An 18,717-nucleotide genomic window follows, 5' to 3' on the forward strand; every position below is an offset into this window, starting at 1 on the left:
TGTGAAACTCAGAAACACCCACCAGAGGAAGTCCATGGACAGAACCAGCCGAAGTACCATTCATGACCACAGGAGGGAGCCCGACAACAGAATTCACAACAGTGGCGGTAGCAGTGGACGAGGTACTCATCTCTTACTCGCCAGCACATTAACTGAAGGTGGGGGTCCTGGCTGGGTGTGTGGACTTTTGCTATGGGGCGTTACGCTCTTGCAGGCCACATGTTTCCCATGATTTAGGTTGGCCAGGACCAGATGTTGAACAGAACAATTCACATTATACAATAAAGCAATGCACATGTTCTTCAAGGGGGAAAGTGGGCAGTATGTCCATCTACTCACATTTCCCCCTTTTTTAACGATGGAGGTCCTCTACCACCTGGAAGACACCAAACACTTCACCACAAATAAACGTTATGGAGTCCTTTTCCTTGTTTATGTTCACAGTTATTGTTATGTTCTTTACATGAACTGATGCAAACCCTCAAAAAAACTGTGATATTCCAAGTTGTGAGATAGCAAATCCACTGCATATGGTATGTTTAGTGCACTCCTCTTCCAGGATGCCGTTCCCTTTCTGTCGATCGAAAAATAGGAAAATTCAGTTCAGCAGGGCCCGCACCCATTCCTATCTCCTTTATTTATTCTGATTCACATCCACTATCCACCATACCTTGGTTCCGTTAACAGCAAGGTAGTAGGGGTTGGTTTGGGGGTCGGTGAGAGCCTCACTGGAATCTGTGCTTTAAAGGCTTCTAGTCACTTGGCTCTGCTGATGGCCAGACTTTTGCTATGGGGCGTTACGCTCTTGCAGGCCACATGTTTCCCATGATTTATGTTGGCCAGGACCAGATGTTGAACAGAACAATTCACATTATACAATAAAGCAATGTACATGTTCTTCAAGGGGGAACGTGGGCAGTATGTCCATCTACTCACATTTCCCCCTTTTTTAATGATGGAGGTCCTCTACCACCTGGAAGACGCCAAACACTTCACCACAAATAAACGTTATGGAGTCCTTTTCCTTGTTTATGTTCACAGTTGTTATGTTCTTTACATGAACTGATGCAAACCCTCAAAAAAACTGTGAAATTCCAAGTTGTGAGATAGCAAAACCATTGCATATGGTATGTTTAGTGCACTCCTCTTCCAGGAAGCCGCTCCCTCTCTGTCGATCGAATCTTATTCTGAATCACATCCGCTATCCACCATACCTTGGTTCCATTAACAGCAAGGTAGTAGGGGTTGGTTTGGGGGTCGGTGAGAGCCTCACTGGAATCTGTGCTTTAAAGGCTTCTAGTCACTTGGCTCTGCTGATGACCAGAAACCAAGTCAGAGTAAGGGTCCCCATCTGACTCTCCTCCTGCCTCTGATCCATCCACAGGGGACCCTGTGACCTGCTCTGCCAAGCTACCTGGCCTTCCCTCTTCTTCTGGCCACATACCTCTAACTCTTCTGTCCTTACACCTGGCTGGCACACAAGCCTGCTCCCTAGATTCTGTCCTTAGCCTAGTCCAAGACAGAAACTGACACCTATCAGGATGGTGCTTTCTCATTTGGCATCAGCGGTCTGCCAGATAAGGAAGCAATGTTGTGAATTCAGCTTTTAGGCTCCCTCCGGTGGTTGTAGAGGGTAATGCAGTTGTGCCTGGACTGCAGGATTGGACAGGTGTATCTACTAATTGCAAAACTGACTGGGGTATATAGCTTTGCAGGACTCTTTAGTCCCTGCCAGTTGTCCATTGTTTTTGGAGGATTCACATCCCTTCTGGTCTCTCCTGTTCGCTGCGCTTTTCTTCAAAGATAAGTCCTGGCTTTGTTTTTGCTGTCCACCTGCGGTAGACCTAATAGTTCTGTGCATTTTCATGTTTTGTCTTGTCCAGCTTTGTCTGTGAAGTATTTTTTGCAGCCTTGTTGTGTCTCTCGAGATGCAGATATGCCCTCCATGTCTTTAGTCAGATGTGGTGTTTTGTATTTTCTGTGGTGGATATTTTCTAGTGTTTTAATACTGACCGCATAGTACTCTGTTCTTTTCTTTCTATTTAGCTAGTATGGCCTCCTATGCTAAATCCTGATTTCATGTCTGCGTGTGTTTTTTCCCTCTCCTCTCACAGTCAATATTTGTGGGGGCTGTCTGTCCTTCGGGAATTTTCTCTGAGGCAAGATAGGTTTCCTGTTTCTGTCTTTAGGGGTAGTTAGTTTCTTAGGCTGTGTCGAGGGGTCTAGGGAGTGTTAGGTACCCCCCACGGCTACTTCTAGTTGCGCTGCTAGGTTCAGGGTTTGTGGTCTGTACAGGTGCCACCTTCTCCAGAGTACGTCTCATGCTGCTCCAAGGCCACCAGATCATAACAAGCAATCACTCCCTTCATGAAGTTGTCCTTCAGCCGCTGCCTCACGAGGTCCATGAACTCTCACAGCCGACCATGACCTCTTCCTCCATTGAACAATACACTCAACATCAGGCCTTCACAACTCTCAACTCTGTCACCGTGTGGTGCTACACTCTCCTTTACTTCCTTACACTGGGTGTGGTTCTTTTCAGCCCACCATTCCATTTGCTCAACTTCACCCATTTTCCTTTGTCACCCTGCACTAGGTGGGCTTTCTTCTTCCACTTTGCCTTACTGGGGTAGACACCTCATACTGTGGGTTGGCACTTTCAAACACAACACTCCCTTCCACAGGCAAAACCTCTAGTAGGCTGAACAGTTCTTTGCGCCCCTTTGTATCTTTTATGCCCACGATGGCCAGTGTGCTGCACCAGTAGCTGCCATCTTAAAGTTTGTAAGCGCCATCTCTTCATTCTTCCTAGTAAGAGATTTGATCCTGTCGACTCCGCTAAGTGTAACGTGGTGCAGGGTGGTAGCCATGGGTGAGATATTTATCTCTTACGCCCCCACACATGACATGAAAGTGTGGGTCCTGGCTGGGTGTGTGGACTTGTGCTCCGGGTGAACTACAGTCCAGTTAATAAGAGTCCTATTCGCAATGCATGGTTCCACATCCTCTTCCCACTCAAGGAAACTAGTTTGTAAATATGGCCGGTACTTAGCTTCTCTGCTCCTGATGCCTTGGAACTCCCAGGGGCGCTCTCTTCATCTCACATTCTCTGTCCCATCCTGGCCTGTTACCTTTCTGAGTTATAAATCTGGAGCAGTACTGCTAGGCGTCCCCTCCCAGGACCAGTCTCCATTTGACCACTCTCTTCTTCTGTCGGTTTTCCTTCCTTTTTATTCTGGATCACGCTATCCACTATCTCAGTCTCCTCTTGTTTCGGTACACCCACAGCATACGGCACTGCTTACTGTCAAAACCTTTTGTCTGCTTCTGGCGCACACTGGGCCCTATCTAACAGGAAGCTGTCTTTGTCCCTTCACCTTAACTCCTCCCACTCTGGGCCAATCCAACTATTGACGCTAACCCAACCTACTGTTGGGCTGAACACAACACCAACACTTGTAATGCATACCACTACTCACATTATACAATACAGTAGTACAATGCATGTTCTTCAAGGTGGAGCACGGGTAGCATGTCCTCTCCTTACACTAAGAGTCTGTTCACCAAAAACTGTGCCACTGGCTTTAAATCAAAGGACAATTGGAGCAAATGCCTTTGATCATGAGTGGAAGCTGATCAGTGAATTACTAAATATGAGAAATCTAGCAAGCCAGAAGGGCCAAAGTAAGACTTTGCAGTATTGTCACAGTGGGAAAGTTTGTGAACTGATGGACAGAGAACTTGATTTTGTGATTGGTTTTGTGTGGAGACTGTGTTGGCTGTGTGAGACTTCAGTCCCGATAGGAGACAGTGTTGACTAAGTATGGGCTGTGCGGGGCTTCAGCTCTGATAGGGACAAGTGGAAAGTGAGAACTTAGTTACACTGTGGCTTAGAACTGTTAGTTCCAGTCCTATCACACTAACTGAACAGTGGAATCTAGAGTGGCAATAGTAGTCCAATGGTCAACTGCAAAAAAAGCCAAGTCTCAGAGAGTATTGCTCCTTCTGTATGAAGTGAAAGGTTAAAGTGCTGCATTACACGAGTAGATGAAGTTAACCTGTGACAAGTTACAGTTGTTATGTCTGAAGACAATGTTGATCTGTGTGAGGGTAAAGTTAATCACATTAGCTATTATTGCAATACTAATACTACAGTTAGGTCCATATATATTTGGACAGAGACAACATTTTTCTAATTTTGCTAATAGACATTACCACAATGAATTTTAAACAAAACAATTCAGATGCAGTTGAAGAACAGACTTTCAGCTTTCATTTGAGGGTATCCACATTAAAATTGGATGAAGGGTTTAGGAGTTTCAGCTCCTTAACATGTGCCACCCCTGTTTTTAAAGGGACCAAAAGTAATTGGACAGATTCAATAATTTTAAATAAAATGTTCATTTTTAGTACTTGGTTGAAAACCCTTTGTTGGCAATGACTGCCTGAAGTCTTCAACTCCTGGACATCACCAGACGCTGTGTTTCCTCCTTTTTGATGTTCTGCCCGGCCTACACTACAGTGGTTTTCAGTTGCTGTTTGTTTGTGGGCCTTTCTGTCTGAAGTTTAGTCTTTAACAAGTGAAATGCATGCTCAATTGGGTTGAGATCAGATGACTCACTTGGCCATTCAAGAATATTCCACTTCTTTGCTTTAATAAACTCCTGTGTTGCTTTGGCTTTATGTTTTGGGTCATTGTCCATCTGTAGTATGAAGCGACGACCGATCAGTTTGGCTGCATTTGGCTGGATCTGAGCACACAGTATGTCTCTGAACACCTCAGAATTAATTCGGCTGCTTCTGTCCTGTGTCACATCATCAATAAACACTAGTGACCCAGTGCCACTGGCAGCCATGCAAGCCCAAGCCATCACATTGCCTCCGCCGTGTTTTACAGATGATGTGGTATGCTATGGATCATGAGCTGTACCACGCCTTAGCCATACTTTTCTCTTTCCATCATTCTGGTACAGGTTGATCTTGGTTTCATCTGGCCAAAAAATGTTATTCCAGAACTGCGCTGGCTTTTTAAGATGTTTTTTAGCAAAGTCCAGTCTAGAGTTTTTATTCTTGATGCTTATGAGTGGCTTGCACCATGCAGTGAACCCTCTGTATTTACTTTCATGCAGTCTTCTCTTTATGGTAGATTTGGATATTGATACGCCGACCTCCTGGAGAGTGTTGTTCACTTGGTTGGCTGTTGTGAAGGGGTTTCTCTTCATCCTGGAAATTATTCTGCGATCATCCACCACTGTTGTCTTCCGTGGGCGCCCAGGTCTTTTTGCATTGATGAGTTCACCAGTGCTTTCTTTCTTTCTCAGGATGTACCAAATTGTAGATTTTGCCACTCCTAATATTGTAGCAATTTCTCGGATGGGTTTTTTCTGTTTTCAAAGCTTAAGGATGGCTTGTTTCACCTGCATGGAGAGCTCCTTTGACCTCATGTTTACTTCACAGCAAAACCTTCCAAATGTAAGCACCACACCTCAAATCCACTCCAGGCCTTTTATCTGCTTAACTGAGAATGACATAACGAAGGGATCGCCCACACCTCTCCATGAAATAGCCTTGGAGTCAATTGTCCAATTACTTGTGGTCCCTTTAAAAACAGGGTGGCACATGTTAAGGAGCTGAAACTCCTAAACCCCTCATCCAATTTTAATGTGGATACCCTTAAATGAAAGCTAAAAGTCTCAACTTCAACTGCATATAAATTGTTTTGTTTAAAATTCATTGTGGTAATATCTATAACCAAAATTAGAAAAATGTTGTCTCTGTCCAAATATATATGGACCTAACTGTATATTGTGCTGTTGCAAGCTAAAGTGAGCTGTTCATAAAGAGGACAAGAACTGGGATAGAGATTGCGTTGATCTCTTAATGGTTATCGATAATGCTCAAATTGTGCATTGCTGGGTGCACGTTTTCATGCCCAAAGGATATTTGGGAAGTAAAGGGTAGTTGGGAGCGAGTTTTAGGAAAGATAGTGGCTTAAAGCTCTCAGCGATCCATGAATTCATTAGGTCCATAAAAGCAAATTGCCTGGTGAAACTTAGTGACAAACACCTAGGCAGGGAAGGCTGTGGCAGGGTGTAGCCTTCTAGAGATCCAGAGAGGCACTGTTGGACTGACTAAAGTAAACAACCAATTTAGGCACAATTAGACCTCTGTGAATTCCTGGACGTGGTAGGGAAATCCTCAGAATTGGATCTATAGTTAACCATCACAATCATCATGAACAAATATTCCTCAACATATTACTTTTTTTTTTTAACCCGCTACCAGAAAAAATATGCATACTTACAGGAGAGCCCAAGCTATGTGCAAATTCATGCGCCAGAGTAATATGAATAAGTCTTGGAGGCAAATATTGTCCATACTTTTGTATAGTTACTATTCCAGTGTTTCGGGAGGCCTCTGTGGCAGGTGCATCTTTAAATTTGGAAAACTTAGAACATATTCCTCCAGTATTCCCTGTGTAAAACATAATACTTATACAGTGTTTCAGACAAGACTAATCAAAAATAAGAATGTGTCAAAATATCTTGTATATTGTCTTCTGTGTTTCCTAAGAAGTAAAATATTTAACCACTTGAGGATGTGGCCTATTTTGGCCCTAATTACCAAACTATTATTTTTGTTTCACAGGAGCAATAGTTATATTTTTTATGGATATAGCCATGTGAGAATTGATTTTCGCAGGATGAGCAAAACAGCATTTCTGTCATTTTATTCATGTTTTCATTTTTCTCGTTCACAAATAAAGTGTTAACTATTCTGTGGCTCAAATGAATTAAGGGAACACTTAAAGCGAACCTGTCACCAGGTTTGGCTGATATAAGATACGGCCACCGCCTTTCAGGGCTTATCTACAGCTTTTTTTAACAAATGGGTAAGAAGTTAAGGATTTTCACTACGAATTATGTCCTACATCTGATCAGATCTATGTCAGACCTCATGATGTAAATATTCACTAACGTTTGGATCATTGATATTTTTGTTTTCCTTGGGTCTAGTAGTTATGTGAAGATATACAGTTTATCATTTTTCTTTAAGTGTGATTTCTTCTGTCTGGTTGTTGTGATGCCATTTTCCTGGTGATGAATAGAAAGTGCATGAAGTTGTCATCATGCAAGACCTTAATCTTAGCCAAAATGCTTTAGAAATTGTGATCAACTTTGGAGGAAGTTTTCCATGGTTGTCCACTTCTAGGTTTGTCAGCTGTTATATAATCTTTTTCTTTTTTTTATTATATGAGACACTTGACTCTGAAAGCAGATGAGTTCCATGGATACCTCTTTTTGACTTTTGCCTGACTTCTCTCTCAGAATAATAAGTATCTTGACATCTGGTGATAAATTTGGCTTTGTCTTTGCCAAGTCTTAACCGAAAAACACACAAAGAAAAAACATTTAGGCAAAATTCCACTACCCATGACAAAATGTGCAACACAATTGGCCTAGCAAATATTGAAAACTAACACACAAAGTCAATGTCAAACACAATTTTCATTCTTATAGCTGACAACCATTTGCTTTTGGTTTAATAACATCAGCAGGAAAATGGCATCACAACAACCAGACAGAAGTAAACAGTTTAAAAATAAAAGGCAAAAACTTTTGGAAGCCACTGTATGCAAACTAAGGCATAAGTTGTATTTTATGAAACCTTTCTTTTTTTGTGACTTAAATGTGTATCACATATTTGATTTAAGAGAACATAGAAGTCTCATCTGTAGAGATGAGCACATTTATTACAGTGACATATAATTTTACTGTTCCTGTGTTAGTTACATGCTTCACACTGATAACTCCCCCTTCCATATATAAATAATCCCTGGAGACAGGTTTTCATGCAGATCAGTGTCTGGCCCATAGTCCTGAACAGTTCATTTACATATAAGAAGAATGTGGATTTCTCTGGAATAAGACATCAGATCACAGATATCAATGTATCATTATGGTCAACTTCCTATGACCTATATACCAATACAGACAGCTTAGGAAGGCTGATCTTACTGACAGATTCACTTTAAGTAGTAAATTTAAAAAAAAAATTGGCATCACTTTAAAGATACTGATGGACAGAATAAAGTTAACATGTTTATGTACCACCGAGTGCTTGCTATATAAGCAAAACTGAAAAAAGTAACAAATTATGTTTTTAAAACCCACAAAGATGGGTTTTTTTGCCAACAGAAAAGTTATGGCTTTTGGAAAGCTAATTTTGGCTATGATATACTATGGGCACCTATTGTAAAAAATATACTAGTATCTTCACTCAGATGTATAATAAATTTAAGTAAATTTAAGTGACGCCTACAGTGAAGCATGGTGGTTGCAGTGTCCTTACATGGGGCTGCAGTACTGCTGATGTCAGGGAGCTACATTTCATTGATGGTGTCATGCATTCATAGATGTGCCCTTGATAGAAGTGCAATTTCCCAACATGACAAGGATCCAAAACACACATCTGTTGTATTTCTGAAGAAGAACAGGGTGAAAGTGATTGAGTGGCCAAATATGTTTCCTGATCTGAATGCAATGGGCAATTCCAAAGAGACAAATTGACCATCACTCTCCACCCTGCATCTACGCTCTAAAAGAGGTCGTTCTTGAAGAATGGAACAACATAGATTTTGCAGTATGTCACGAACTTGTTCATTCCATACTTAGAAGGCTTCGTGCTGTCCTTAAAAATAATAATAATCTTTATTTTTATATAGCACTAACATATTCCGCAGCGCTTTGCAGACATTATCATCGCTGTCCCCAATGGGGCTCACAATCTAAATTCCCTATCAGTATGTCTTTGGAATGTGGGAGGAAACCGGAGTACCAGGAGGAAACCCACGCAAACACGGAGAGAACATACAAACTCTTTGCAGATGTTGTCCTTGGTGGGATTAGAACCCAGGACGCCAGCTCTGCAAGGATTCTGTGCTAAACACTTAACCACCGTGTGGCCCTCATGTAGGTCATGCAAAATACTAGATGTAGTAGTTTTTTCTGTAAGTCATATTCATTTTTGTTTCAACTAATTTGTGTCAAACTGATAATTTTGTAATAAAAGTTATATTATTCTTGCTTTTATGCTTTAGGTTAAATGTTGGAAATTGTTCTTTTGTTCTTGTGTTCAGTGAGATATTGATTAAAATTTTATTTTTCAAAGGGGTGTACTCAATTATCCTGAGCTACACAATTCCTTGGGACCGTCATACAATATACACACGTGGTCAAAATTGTTGGTACCCCTCGTTTAATGACAGAAAAACCCACTATGGTCACAGATATAACTTGAATCTGACAAAAGTAATAATAAGTAAAAGATCTATGAAAATGAACAAATGAAAGTCAGACATTGCTTTTCAACCATGCTTCCACAGAATTTTAAAAAATTAAAACTCATGAAATAGGCCTGGACAGAAATGATGGTACCCCTCAAAAAAAATGACAAAAGGAACATGTTAAATCAAGGTGTGTCCACTAATTAGCATCACAGGTGTCTACAATCTTGGAATCAGTGAGTGGGCCTGTATATGGGGCTACAGATACTCACTGTGCTGTTTGATGTCATAGTGTGTATCACACTCAACATGGACCAGAGGAAGTGAAGGAAAGAGTTGTCTCAGGACTGGAGATAAGAAAGAAAATTATAGACAAACATGTTAAAGGTAAAAGTAATAAGACCATCTCCAAGCAGCTTGATATTCCTTAGACTACAGTTGCACATATTATTCAGAAATTTAAGGTCCATGGAACTGTAGCCAACCTCCCTGGATGTGGAAGGAGGGAAATTGATGACAAATCAAAGAGACGGATAATACGAATGGTAACAAAAGAGCCAAGAAAAACTTCTAAACAGGTTAAAGATGAACTTCAAACTCAAGAAACATCAGTGTCAGATCGCACCTTCCTTCGTTGTCTGAGCCAAAGTGGACTTCATTGGAGACGACCAAGGAGGACACCATTGTTGAAAAAAATCTTTAAAAAGCCAGATTAGAATTTGCCAAACTTCATGTTGACAAGCCACAAAGCTTCTGGGAGAATGTCCCATGGACAGATGAGACAAAAGTGGAATGTTTTGGCAAGGCACATCAGCTCTATGTTCACAGATGGACAAATTAAGCATATCAAGAAAAGAACACTGTCCCCACCGTCCCTACTGTGAAACATGGAGGAGGCTCTGTTATGTTCTGGGGCTGCTTTGCTGATCTGGCACAGGGTGTCTATAATCTGTGCAGGTTACAATTAAATCTCAAGACTATCAAGGGATTCTAGAAAGAAATGTGCTGCCCAGTGTCAGAAAGCTTGGTCTCAGTCGCAGGTCATGTTCCTTGCAAGAGGATAATGACCCAAAACACACAGCTAAAAACACCCAAGAATGGCTAAGAGGAAAACATTGGACTATTCTGAAGTGGCCTTCTATTAGCCCATCACCTAAATCCTATTGAGCATCTGTTCTGTCTCCGCCATCTAATATTGCTACCCTGATTATCTGTTTGCGTAATTGCAGGTTTCTCAGTATGGATGTTCATATCTTTATTTGTTTTTAGTGCTTTGGCTCCCTCTAGCGGTCAGAGTTATGTTGGCAGTTCAATCTTGTTTTTGTATTATCCATGTCTGATTCTCCTCCTCCTTTGCAATGCATTATGGTAGCTCAGCCTCCATTTCCCTCCATTTTTCCTTTCACTTTCTTCGGTTTGCCTTCAAGGAAAGACGCTTCACTTCATCCCCCTTGCGATTGCATTGCCGGTATGTCTTTATGCTTCCTATAGATATTTCTGCTCTATATTAGCTTAGTTTAACCAGTTGTACTCCTAGTTTAGTCACTAGCTTTCTAAATGTTATGCATAATGTATATCATGTGTATTATGTATCTGTTCTATGCCATGCACTGATTCTATGTATATCATTGTTCACAGTTTCACCACATCAATATACCACTACGTTTAATAAAGCACAGACTCAACCACAGTCTCCTTATTGGACCCCGGTATAGCGGTTTAGCTGACTGTATAGCTACGTATGAGCCTGCCTCAGCTAGTGAGGACAGAACAGTGAAACGGCAGCCATCCAACTAGTGGGATTCAAGTCACCGGCTACTCAGAGACTAAATACAGCTACAGCAATCTCTGCACAGCCAAGCACTTTCCCAAGACACCATGTCTCACAAATCGCATAGGACAAGATCTGTTACTTTCGTCTCCTCAAAGACAACATCCATCAGCAGCGCTGTCGCCATTGCCCGCGCAAATGCTGAAGCTGCCAAAATACGAGCGAGCTTTGCTGACCAAGAGATGCAACTTAAATTAGAAAAAGCATGCCTAGATAACGAAGAGAGAAGGTCGCGCTTAGAGAGAGCCAATCAAGAGAGAAGGTTGCAGTTAGAAAAAGCACGCATAGATGATGAGAGAGCCGATCAAGAGAGAAGGTTGCAGTTAGAAAAAGCACGCATAGATGATGAGAGAGCCGATCAAGAGAGAAGGTCGCAGTTAGAGAAGGCACGTGTGGATGCCGCCTTAGAACGCCTAGCAGCAAAAAGGGAAGCTGCCGCAGCCCTCGCCGAAGCAGAATCGCTAGAAGCCGCGCAAAATCCCAAGCTGCATAGCCAAAGCAGTACGTCGAGTCTGGAGTTTCCACTGCAAGACTCACCACAACGCACATTTCAGTATGTTAATGACCTTCCTGATCCAAACTATAACCCTGAACCAGTACCAAAACCAGAATACGACACCTCCAGCGAAGTGAGCGAGAGTCGTCACGAGGCTCAGGACAGAAACAAACTCGAAAATGTGAGGCAAAACAACTCTGCTAATGACTACCTTGCCCCTCATCAGGTAACCAACGTGGATCACCCTGCTGACACACCGTACATCAGGCCGAAGCAATACGACACCGGCTGGCACCACCCTGAGGACACTAACAGGTACGAACGCACCTCACATCACTATCAGGGCGACCCATCACCAGTATACTCTGCTGACAACCGGTTCACGACAGAATTTGCCAAGTTCTTCACACGACGTGAACTGGTTGCCAAGGGACTCATGAAATTCACTGACCGAGCTGAAGGTTACAGAGCTTGGAAAGCTTCCTTCCAAAATGTCATTAGAGACTTGGGGCTGCAACACAGGGAAGAGATAGACCTGTTAGTCAAATACCTGGGAGAAGAGTCAGTCAAACACGCAGTAAGGATCAGAGACATTAATATAAACCGCCCTGAGACTGGCCTCAAAGAGATCTGGAAAAGGCTGGATGAGTGTTACGGCTCAGCAGAAGTAATAGAAAGAGCCTTGTTCAAAAGAATCGATGACTTTCCTAAAATATCTAACAAAGGTCTCCAGAAACTTAGAGAGCTAAGCGACTTGCTAAAGGAAGTCCAAGTTGCCAAATACGAGGACGACCTACAGGGACTTGCATTTCTCGACACAGCCAGAGGTGTTAACCCTATAGTCCAGAAGTTGCCCTACAATCTGCAGGAGAGGTGGCTCACACATGGTTCCACGTACAAATACAAACACAGCGTTCCATTCCCTCCCTTCTCCGTTTTTGTAGACTTCATACACCAACAAGCGAGAATTAGAAACAATCCCAGCTTTGACTTTGCAATACCATATGCCACACCGTCACCACCTGCAAATCCACGCAGAACATCTGTGGCAGTACACAAGACTTATGTTTCTTCTTCAGGTTCTAATTACAGGTCTGCTGGCTGCTCCCAATCAGAGACAAAGGTGCAGGACCCTGACAAGCAGTGCCCACTTCATCAGAAGCCTCATCCTCTCCTGAAATGCAAAGCCTTCAGAGGAAAATCTATGCCAGATCGCAGAAGCTTCCTGAAAGAAAACGGTATCTGCTACAAGTGCGGCTCGTCCACAGCTCATCTCGCCAAGGATTGCAAGGTCAGTGTAAAATGCACAGAATGTGGCACCACAGACCATAACACCGCTCTACACCCTGGCCAAGCTCCATGGAGTACACAAAACACGCCAGCTGACAGTGAGCATGGCGAGGAGGAAAGGAGCACTGATACAGCTACGCCAGAGATCACTTCACAATGCACCGAGGTCTGCAAAGGGACAATAGACCGTAGATCCTGTTCAAAAATATGCCTCGTCAAAGTATACCCGAAGGGCCATAGAGACCAAGCTGTAAGACTGTATGCTATCTTGGATGATCAAAGTAATCGATCCTTGGCTAGATCAACGTTCTTTGACCTATTCAACATCAAAGGGCCAAGCACTCCCTACTCCTTAAAGATGTGTGCAGGTACTGTGACAACAGCAGGCAGGAAAGCTACTGACTACCAGATCGAGTCTTTAGACGGACAATTCTGCCTACTGCTACCTACGATCATCGAATGTAACCAGATCCCAGACAACAGATCTGAAATCCCTACACCAGATGTAGCAATCCATCACGCTCACTTAAAACGAATAGCACACCTTATACCGGAACTCGACCATCAGGCCCAGATAATTCTGCTGTTGGGGAGAGATATCCTGCAGGTTCATAAAGTGAGACATCATATCAATGGACTCCACAATGCTCCCTATGCCCAAAGGCTAGACCTAGGATGGGTCATAATTGGCAACGTATGCTTGGGACGCATGCACGCCCCATCTTCTGTGACAAGCATGCTGACAAATACATTGGAGAAAGGACGTCCATCTCTGTTTCAACCTTGTAACAATGAGTTCCATGTCAGGGAACTGCCACACAGCATCCAACTGCCCAACCATTTAATAGACTTTACTCACGACAGCAGTATAGTGTCGGGAAGCTATGAGGATCAGTTAGGGTGCACAGTCTTCCAGAGAACTAAGCAGGACAACCAAGTGGCAATGTCGGTAGAGGACAAGTTGTTCTTAGAGGTAATGGACAAGGGACTCGTTAAAGATGAGACCAACAGCTGGGTCGCACCTCTTCCCTTCAAAACCCACAGACCACGTCTACCGAACAACAGAAATCAGGCATTACAACGTTTCTCCTCTCTCATTCGTAATCTGCAAAAGAAACTAGAGATGAAAGATCACTTTTTCTCCTTCATGTCAAAGATTTTTGAAAACTGTCACGCAGAACTAGCTCCCACTCTCAAAGACTCTGAAGAATGCTGGTTCCTACCCATGTTCGGAGTATACCACCCTAAGAAACCAGGCCAGATCAGAGTCGTGTTTGATTCCAGTGCTAAATTTAATGATGTCTTCCTGAATGACGTTCTGCTGACAGGACCAGACCTCAATAACAAACTACTGGGTGTACTTATGCGCTTCCGTAAGGATTACATTGCCTTCATCGCTGACATCCAGCAAATGTTCCATTGTTTCCTTGTGAGAGAGAGAGACAGGAACTTCCTAAGATTCTTCTGGTACAGAGACAATGATCCTACTAAAGAAGTCACAGAGTATCGCATGAGAGTGCACATCTTTGGCAACAGTCTTTCACCTGCAGTCACCATTTACGGACTCAAAAGGTCTGCTCAGGAAGGAGAAGCAGAATACGGAGCAGATGTCAGACAATTCATAGAAAAGGACTTTTATGTCGACGACTGTCTAAAAGCCATGCCTTCAAATGAGACTGCCATCAGTCTTCTCAGGAGAGCTCAGGACATGCTTGCCTGCTTGAACCTTAGGCTTCATAAATAGCCTCAAACAGCCAAGAACTCATGGAAGCGTTCCCTTCTCAGGACCTATGTAATGGTCTCAGAGACCTGGACCAGGGGTCAGACCCCGCACCAATGCAACGCAGCCTCGGGCTTCTCTGGAATCTACAATCAGACACTTTCACCTTTCAGGTCAGCCAGGAAGAAAGGCCTTTCACACGTAGAGGCGTCCTGTCTACCATCAACAGTCTGTACGACCCCTTGGGTTTCGCAGCTCCTGTTACTATACAAGGCAAGGCCCTACTAAGAGACTTAACTAGGGAAACATCTGACTGGGATGCACCTCTGCCACCTGATAAGAGGATCCAGTGGGAAGAGTGGAAGAACTCGTTAGAGGCACTCTCCAACCTGTATGTGCCAAGACCATACACCCCTGTGCCATCTACTGAGATACAGAGCCAAAGACTGTACGTATTTGCAGATGCTTCTGTCAAAGCAATTGCCGCTGTTGCCTACCTCAAAACTGTAGACTCCAAATGTCAGTGCCACATTGGTTTCGTCATGGGAAAGGCCAAACTCACACCACAACCAGATCACACTATACCCAGGTTAGAGCTTTGTGCCGCAGTCTTAGCCGTTGAGTTAGCGGAGTTCATCGCATCCAAAATAGATATCGACCTGACACAGGCCAAGTTCTACTCAGACAGCAAAGTAGTCCTGGGATATATCCACAACGAAACCAGGCGATTCTACGTTTATGTCAATAACAGAGTGCTACGAATCAAGAGATCAGTTCACCCACAGCAGTGGCATTACATACCCACAGACCAGAATCCCGCAGATCATGCAACTAGAGCAGTTGACGCAAGTCGACTAGGAAGCACAATGTGGCTCTCTGGACCAAAACTATTGTACATTGAGGAATGTTTTCCAGACACCTTCGAACTTGTAGGAGAGGACTCAGATGCTGAAATCCGCCCTCAGGTGTCTATACTACATACAATGACCTCTGTTATCCAGCTTGGATCTTGCAGGTTCAACAGATTCTCAAGTTGGAAGTCACTTACTCCAGCCATTACCTGCCTGACTCATATAGCTCGCTCATTCAGGACCACCAGAACTCGTGACATGGAAAAATGTAAAGGAGCAGCGAGGCTTACCCACGAAAGCCTAATCACCTTCATGGCTGAAGCTGCAGCTATAATCAATGCAAGACCCCTAGTTCCAGTTCCTAACGACCCGGAGGAGCCTTTGTTATTGACTCCAGCTACTTTACTTACCCAGAAAACAGGACTGTCCAGTGCCCCTCCAGGAGGATTCGACGTGAAGGACCTCTACAAGCGCCAATGGAGACAGGTACAAAGTCTTGCAAATACTTTCTGGGACAGGTGGCGCAAACAATATTTGTCTACCCTGCAGCCACGTACCAAGTGGCAATCTACTAAACCTAATCTGAACATAGGTGACCTCGTTCTTGTGAAAGACTGTCAGATTCACCGGAACCAGTGGACACTTGGACTAGTTACCGCAACATTCCCGAGCAAGGACGGCAATGTCCGCAAAGCTGAACTAAGGATGACCAAAGGGAATGAACCTAAGACATTTTTCAGACCGGTATCTGAACTGGTCCTATTGTTGCCTTCGGAAGAAAGGAGTAGTGACATCCGTTGATGCCAGACGGGGAGTGTTCTGTCTCCGCCATCTAATATTGCTACCCTGATTATCTGTTTGCGTAATTGCAGGTTTCTCAGTATGGATGTTCATATCTTTATTTGTTTTTAGTGCTTTGGCTCCCTCTAGCGGTCAGAGTTATGTTGGCAGTTCAATCTTGTTTTTGTATTATCCATGTCTGATTCTCCTCCTCCTTTGCAATGCATTATGGTAGCTCAGCCTCCATTTCCCTCCATTTTTCCTTTCACTTTCTTCGGTTTGCCTTCAAGGAAAGACGCTTCACTTCATCCCCCTTGCGATTGCATTGCCGGTATGTCTTTATGCTTCCTATAGATATTTCTGCTCTATATTAGCTTAGTTTAACCAGTTGTACTCCCAGTTTAGTCACTAGCTTTCTAAATGTTATGCATAATGTATATCATGTGTATTATGTATCTGTTCTATGCCATGCACTGATTCTATGTATATCATTGTTCACAGTTTCACCGCATCAATATACCACTACGTTTAATAAAGCACAGACTCAACCACAGTCTCCTTATTGGACCCCGGTATAGCGGTTTAGCTGACTGTATAGCTACGTATGAGCCTGCCTCAGCTAGTGAGGACAGAACAGCATCTTTGGAAAGAGCTGAAACATGCGGTCTGGAAAAGGCAACCTTCAAACACGAGACAACTGGAGCAGTTTGCTCTTGAGGAGTGGGCCAAAATACCTGTCGAGAGGTGCAGAAGTCTCCTTGACAGCTACAGGAATCATTTGATTGCAGTGATTGCCTCTAAAGGTTGTGCAACAAAATAATAAGTTAAGGGTACCATCATTTCTGTCCAGACCTATTTCATGAGTTTTATTTTTTTTATTCTGTGGAAGCATGGTTGAAAAGCAATGTCTGACTTTCATTTGTTTATTTGTACAAGTCCCCTCTATAATTTGTAAAGCGCTGCGGAATATGTTGGCGCTATATAAATAAAATTATTATTATTATTATTATTATTATTTTCATAGATTTTTATTTATTATTACTTTTGTCAGATTCAAGTTATTTCCATGGCCATTGTGGCCGATCACGATGACGTACTATTCACGCCCATGGTCAGACAGGCCCAGGTCACCTGGACGAGATAATAATTCGGATGTCGGATGTCAGAGAGGGGACATGCTTGTCTATAATTTTCTTTCTAATCTCCTGAGACAACTTTCCTTCACTTCCTCTGGTCTATGTTGAGTGTGATACACACCATGTCACCAAACAGCACAGAGAGTATCTGTAGCCCTATATACAGGCCCACTCACTGATTCCAAGATTGTAGACACCTGTGATGCTAGGTAGTGGACACACCTTCACTTAACATGTCCCTTTTGTCACATTATTTTCAGGGGTACCAGCATTTCTGTCCAGGCCTATTTCATGAGTTTTATTTTTTTTTTTTTATTCTGTGGAAGCATGGTTGAAAAGCAATGTCTGACTTTCATTTATTTATTTGCATAGATCTTTTATTTATTATTACTTTTTTCAGATTCAAGTTATTTCTGTGACGATTGTGGGGTTTTTTGTGCATGTAAATGGGTCCATCTGTTGTCCATGTGCACCACAGACCTCAGGTGGAGATCAAACAGATCCATCATAGCCAGTGTGCTAATGAACATGGTCGATTTTCCACAAACTGGTGGTCTGCATTGAAAAAAATAACAGTATGCACACAAAGCCAGTCATACGCACAATTTTCAGACATGACTGACCAATTCTTTCATATACAGTGGGGGAAATAGGTATTTGATCCCTTGCTAATTTTGTAAGTTTGCCCACTGACAAAGACATGAACAGTCTATAATTTTAAGGGTAGGTTAATTTTAACATTGAGAGATAGAATATAAAATCCAGAAAAACACATTGTATAAATTATATAAATTTGTCTGCATTTTGCAGTGAGAAATAAACATTTGGTCGCTCTGGCAAATAAGACTTAATACTTGGTGGAAAAACCCTTGTTGGCAAGCACAGCAGTCAGACATTTTTTGTAGTTGATGATGAGGTTTGCGCACATGTCAAGAGGAATTTTTGTCCACTCCTCTTTTCCGATCATCTCTAAATCATTAAGATTTTGAGGCTGTCACTTGGCAACTTGGAGCGTCAACTCCCTCCATAAGTTTTCTATGGGAATAAGGTCTGGAGACTGGCTAGGCCACTCCATGACCAATCAGAGACGCGGGATTTCCAAGACAGACAGACAGACAGAAAGACAGACCAATCAGAGACGCGGGATTTCCAGGACAGACAGACAGGCAGAAAGACAGACAGACAGACAGACGGAAAAACCCTTAGACAATTATATATAAAGAAGATATAATTGTCTAAGGGTTTTTCCGTCTGTCTGTCTGTCTGTCTGTCTTTTTGTCTGTCTGTCTGTCCTGGAAATCCCGCGTCTCTGATTGGTCGAGGCCGC

At 42.9% G+C, this 18,717-nt stretch overlaps 1 protein-coding gene across 4 annotated transcripts in view; it reads right to left on the reverse strand.

The window, feature by feature from the left end:
• LOC138650175 (disintegrin and metalloproteinase domain-containing protein 10-like) overlaps positions 1–18,717 on the reverse strand; it is a 196,252-nt gene that overhangs the window by 75,518 nt on the left and 102,017 nt on the right. For 3 of the 4 annotated variants that reach the window (XM_069740618.1, XM_069740617.1, XM_069740621.1), the window contains one exon: positions 6,305–6,474. The exons of the other annotated variant lie outside the window; for it this stretch is intronic. In XM_069740618.1, coding sequence (XP_069596719.1) covers positions 6,305–6,474 — 170 coding nt within the window. The remainder of the gene's footprint in view (positions 1–6,304; positions 6,475–18,717) is intronic. 4 annotated transcript variants of the gene reach the window in all.

This window comes from Ranitomeya imitator, chromosome 1, assembly GCF_032444005.1.
Source record: "Ranitomeya imitator isolate aRanImi1 chromosome 1, aRanImi1.pri, whole genome shotgun sequence".
Lineage (NCBI taxonomy): Eukaryota > Metazoa > Chordata > Amphibia > Anura > Dendrobatidae > Ranitomeya > Ranitomeya imitator.